The following is a 4,675-nucleotide window of genomic DNA, read 5'->3' on the forward strand; positions in this document are numbered from 1 at the left end:
CTTCTATGTTGTCTATCAATATAACAAATAATCCAACTGAGAGATCAGTTTATAAATGTTTTTGTTTAAAACATGGCAGATTATAACAAATAATCCAACTGAGAGATCAGTTTATAAATGTTTTTGTTTAAAACATGGCAGATTATAACAAATAATCCAACTGAGAGATCAGTTTATAAATGTTTTTGTTTAAAACATGGCAGATTATAACTGACAGCTCAGTGAAGAAGACATATGTGATTTATTAATGTAACAGCCCAGTGAAGAAGAAACATATAATTTATTATCATAGTTTTCAACTGCTGTTTTATAAACGCACTTCTCCTGAGAGACTGTTCATTTTAACCTGGAAAATGGTAGATTTTTTTCATTTAAGAAACATATTTAGCTAAAGTTTTAATAAAGCTCATGAGATTACTTAGATGATGATAGTATATAGTTTCTATACTTATTTGTGTTTTAAACATACTTCAACCAGGAAAAAGAAGTATCAGGCTAGACCACTAACAAAAGTATATTTTCTAACATTTGCACGAACAACCACATTTCAGTAAATTAACAAATTGGACAAATAGTTGGCTGAAGTATCTTTAAATATTGCTATCTCCAATTTTCCAGATATTCTTGGCTTCAGAAGGTCCCAGGAGAACAACTAGCATGGCAAGAACGGGGCATTAATTCGTACCTCATTATACCAAACGTTACTTATAACTTTCAAGGTCGATACATTTGTGAAGCAAAAAATTACATCAAAGGAAAAGAATATAAAACTCAATCTGAAGAAATTAAGTTAGATGTCAGTGGTAAGTATTAATATTCTATGGGTTTTCTGAATATGCTGTAAGTTTTGGAGAAGCTGAGATTTTTTTTAAATTGCTTTCAAAGTCACTACGATCTTAAAACAAACTACATTTAAAAGCAAGACTATTAATTGACTGATTTAACAAATTAGGGAATGCAACAGTCGTTTACATTTAGTATTTAACGAGAGAAGGTTCATAATGATAACTGAATTTCTTTCAAGATTCTAAAAATGAATATAAGACTAAAATTCAAAGTGTAGAAGAAATGTTCGGCACTTCCTAAACATTTCTTGTTTCTCTTCGTCTACGTGAACTAGTTTAATATTAATTTTAAGATAATATCCTCTAAAACTAAACTAAATATTTTTCAAAGTTTTGATCAGTTAAGAACCAAATGTTATATTTGAAGCTCTTAAATTGGTTGTAAGTTTTTATAATCAGTAAAATCCAAAAATTGGAAAATTTCAAACTGTTTTGCCAACTGCTGAGCTACAAGGGTTACAGTTACTAACCCTTTCACTGCATCGGTAAATATACATTCCAGCCGAAATGAATGTGCTAACTCCTCCCTCTAAAGCCATACAATGGCTTACTTCTATTAAGTACTATTAACATTGAAATTTACAGATTTTTTAGTTAACAACATTAATTTTAAATAAAATATTATGTAGTATGAAAATGTTCAGAATGTTAATCCTTTCTGAATGTAATTTTTTCAAATTCTTCTTTCTTTTAACTGTTTTTTTTTTTTCTGTGCTCCTTATGCTCTTATTGACGGATACCGTGTATTTAATAATATTTTATCAGGGAATCCTCAGATTATTACGGAAATGACTACAACCAAGGACAATGTGGTAGTTGAGAGAAATGAGGATGTTACAATAAGTGTTATGTTTTGCTCTGATCCTAAACCTGATCGAGTTTACTGGGAGTGGGGTAGCCTGAAACTGGACACTGGATCAGAACTAGGAAGATATGTAGCTGAAGGATTTGTTGCTGTAAGTTTTTTTTTACAATACAGCTTACCTGAATTATGTATTTTAACTTCAATGAGACTTAATAATAATGATATATTCTCCATATTACATGCAGTCATATGGCTATGTAATTATATGGATCTCTAGATGAAACAAGTATGTTTAGAAGAAAGCATCCTGTACATGAATTGGTAATTACCGATAGATAGAATTTTTGTAGGACCAAAGTATAAGTTGTGAACTAAATTACTTAAAAAAACAGAATTAACTTCTACGTAAAGTTCAGTCACTACCATAGTGTCCCTGTTCTGTAAAAAATATGATTTAACATCAGTTCCATAAAAAAAACAGATTTTTTTTAGCACAAGATTTTAGACAGAACACTCAATTCTGGAATACAAAAACTACAACAAACAGAATGATCAAGAATTTAAATTCAATTATACATGTAATATTGTAATACTGGTTCAAGGGACATGATTAATACTGTAATGTTGGTTCAGGGGACATACTTAATATTGTAATACTGGTTCAAGGGACATGATTAATACTGTAATGTTGGTTCAGGGGACATACTTAATATTGTAATGCTGGCTCAGGGGACATGATTAATATTGTGATACTGGTTCATGGGGCATGATTAATATTGTAATACTGGTTCAGGGGACATGATTAATATTGTAATACTGGTTCAGGGGACATGATTAATATTGTAATACTGGTTCAGTGGACATGATTAATATTGTAATACTGGTTCAGGGGACATGATTAATATTGTAATACTGGTTCAGGGGACATAATTACAAAATTATTGAGCAAAATTATTATATATGTGTGTGTGTATAATTTTATGTTATTTAAAATACTTCATGAACTGTATTTTTAACTTGTGTCTGTTTACATTAATTTACTTTAATGCTTCAGTTCTTATAGCTTGATTATTTACATATATATGTGTGTGTGTGTGTATAATTTTATGTTATTTAAAATACTTCATGAACTGTATTTTTAACTTGTGTCTGTTTACATTAATTTACTTTAATGCTTCAGTTCTTATAACTTGATTATTTACATATTTTCCATTTAAATCACAATTAATTCTAATCATTGTTCATAACATTTAATTTATTCTGTTATTCAGAATACTTCAAGCACTTTGTCTTTGTAAAGTTCTGTTCAAGAAGTCCAGATATTGTCGTACAATTAGGCTTTTAATTGTCATGTAAGTACCCAGTGGTTTTGGGCATTCAAAAGTGTTACCGAAGCATTATCCCTTTCATGGCTACGTGTTCAGATAAACAACTCTCCCATTATTGGTTTTATCTTTAGATACTTAATAAAAAAACAATATTTCTGACTTGTCTGAAGTGGGATATGCTTTTTTCATGATGGTAAAAAATTCCAAACTCACAATAGAATGTATGTAAGTAATAGTTGTAAAACTACTATGTAGGATTAACAGTGCTATGGAGCTGCCAAAGTTGATTTCTAAAAATGTTTTTATTGTGTAATCATATAACACTTGGATAATTATTTTTAAGGCTTATATTTGAACAGCTAGAAATGTTAAGACTGGATGTAGAAGTTTCAACTTTTCTTACAATTATTTGTTGGTATATGCAACAAGTGTTTGTTTGGTTTGGCCATTCTCTCGCGTGTGGAGGGTTGGAGAGAATCAGTTTGTGCTCATAGATGATTAAACTCTCCTCTTTTAATCTCTCTGTGTGTCTGTCTCTCTCCACAAATACGGTATAGTATTTTTGAGTTGGTGAGAATGATGCTCCATGAGGGACAGTTAATTTGGGGAGGTTTAGCTTCCCCAAGCCTCTTATATATGTGTCATCCCTGCTTCTTGTCATCCCAAATTCTTTACATGTTTTTTTGCTACATTTTAATTTTTAAATCAGAATAATTAAGAAAGCAAGTTATGGTTCCCAGAACATTGTTTGTTTATGTTTAACGAAGTTCTGATAAAACTAAAAAAGATGTGAAAGATGATTCTTACAACAAGTCTAGTTCAAACTACTTTATAGACCGGCTATTAGTACCAAACATCCAGTTGGTCACAAGCCTTATGATAGTATTGAATGAATTATTACATTTCTTAGCTGTCTCTATTCTCTTCCATCAATTTACATATAATAGTTTATTGACTGGTGATCATAGAAGGTTTAACCATTTTAAAACTTTTCCCAGCATGCTTCAAATGAATTATATTTCCCTACACTTTGCACTTTTCTCTTTTAATAGATGTTTATAGAAATATGACGATAAAATAAAATCCCAAAATTTAAAATAATTTTTCTTGGTAAACTCATTAATAGCACATATTTTAAATATTTCAAGTTTGTTGTTTTCCATGCTTCAGTTTTCGATAAGAGGGTTAGGTATTTACTAATGTCGTACTAATTAAAAGAATATATTGAAATAAACCAGGTGAAAGACTGGGATGACTGTTACGAAGCAAGACTCCTTATTGAAAATGTTGAAAGTAGTGATTCAAGAAAGTACATAATACACGTTGAAAACTTGAAAGGAGAAGAAGCATATGCTGTAAAACTTGTAGTAAGAGGTGAGTAAAACACAATGTAACAGCCCAGTGAAGAAGACATATGTGATTTATTAATGAATGTTATGTGATTAATGTAACAGCCCAGTGAAGAAGAGGTATGTGATTTATTAATGTTCTGTGATTAATGTAACAGCCCAGTGAAGAAGACATATGTGATTTATTAATGTTCTGTGATTAATGTAACAGCTCAGTGAAGAAGACATATGTGATTTATTAATGTTCTGTGATTAATTTATTAATGTTCTGTGATTAATGTAACAGCCCAGTGAAGAAGACATATGTGATTTATTTCACATATGTCTTCTTCACTGGGCTGTTACATT

General features: G+C 30.3%; 1 protein-coding gene across 1 annotated transcript in view; it reads left to right on the forward strand.

Annotated features, from left to right (window-relative positions):
• LOC106471364 (kin of IRRE-like protein 1) overlaps positions 1–4,675 on the forward strand; it is a 19,515-nt gene that overhangs the window by 10,586 nt on the left and 4,254 nt on the right. The window contains exons 5-7 of the mRNA XM_013931963.2: positions 619–803; positions 1,611–1,801; positions 4,217–4,352. Of these exons, the coding sequence (XP_013787417.2) occupies positions 619–803; positions 1,611–1,801; positions 4,217–4,352 (512 nt within the window). The remainder of the gene's footprint in view (positions 1–618; positions 804–1,610; positions 1,802–4,216; positions 4,353–4,675) is intronic.

The sequence above is a fragment of the Limulus polyphemus genome, unplaced genomic scaffold, assembly GCF_000517525.1.
Source record: "Limulus polyphemus unplaced genomic scaffold, Limulus_polyphemus-2.1.2 Scaffold4573, whole genome shotgun sequence".
In the NCBI taxonomy this organism is placed as follows: domain Eukaryota; kingdom Metazoa; phylum Arthropoda; class Merostomata; order Xiphosura; family Limulidae; genus Limulus; species Limulus polyphemus.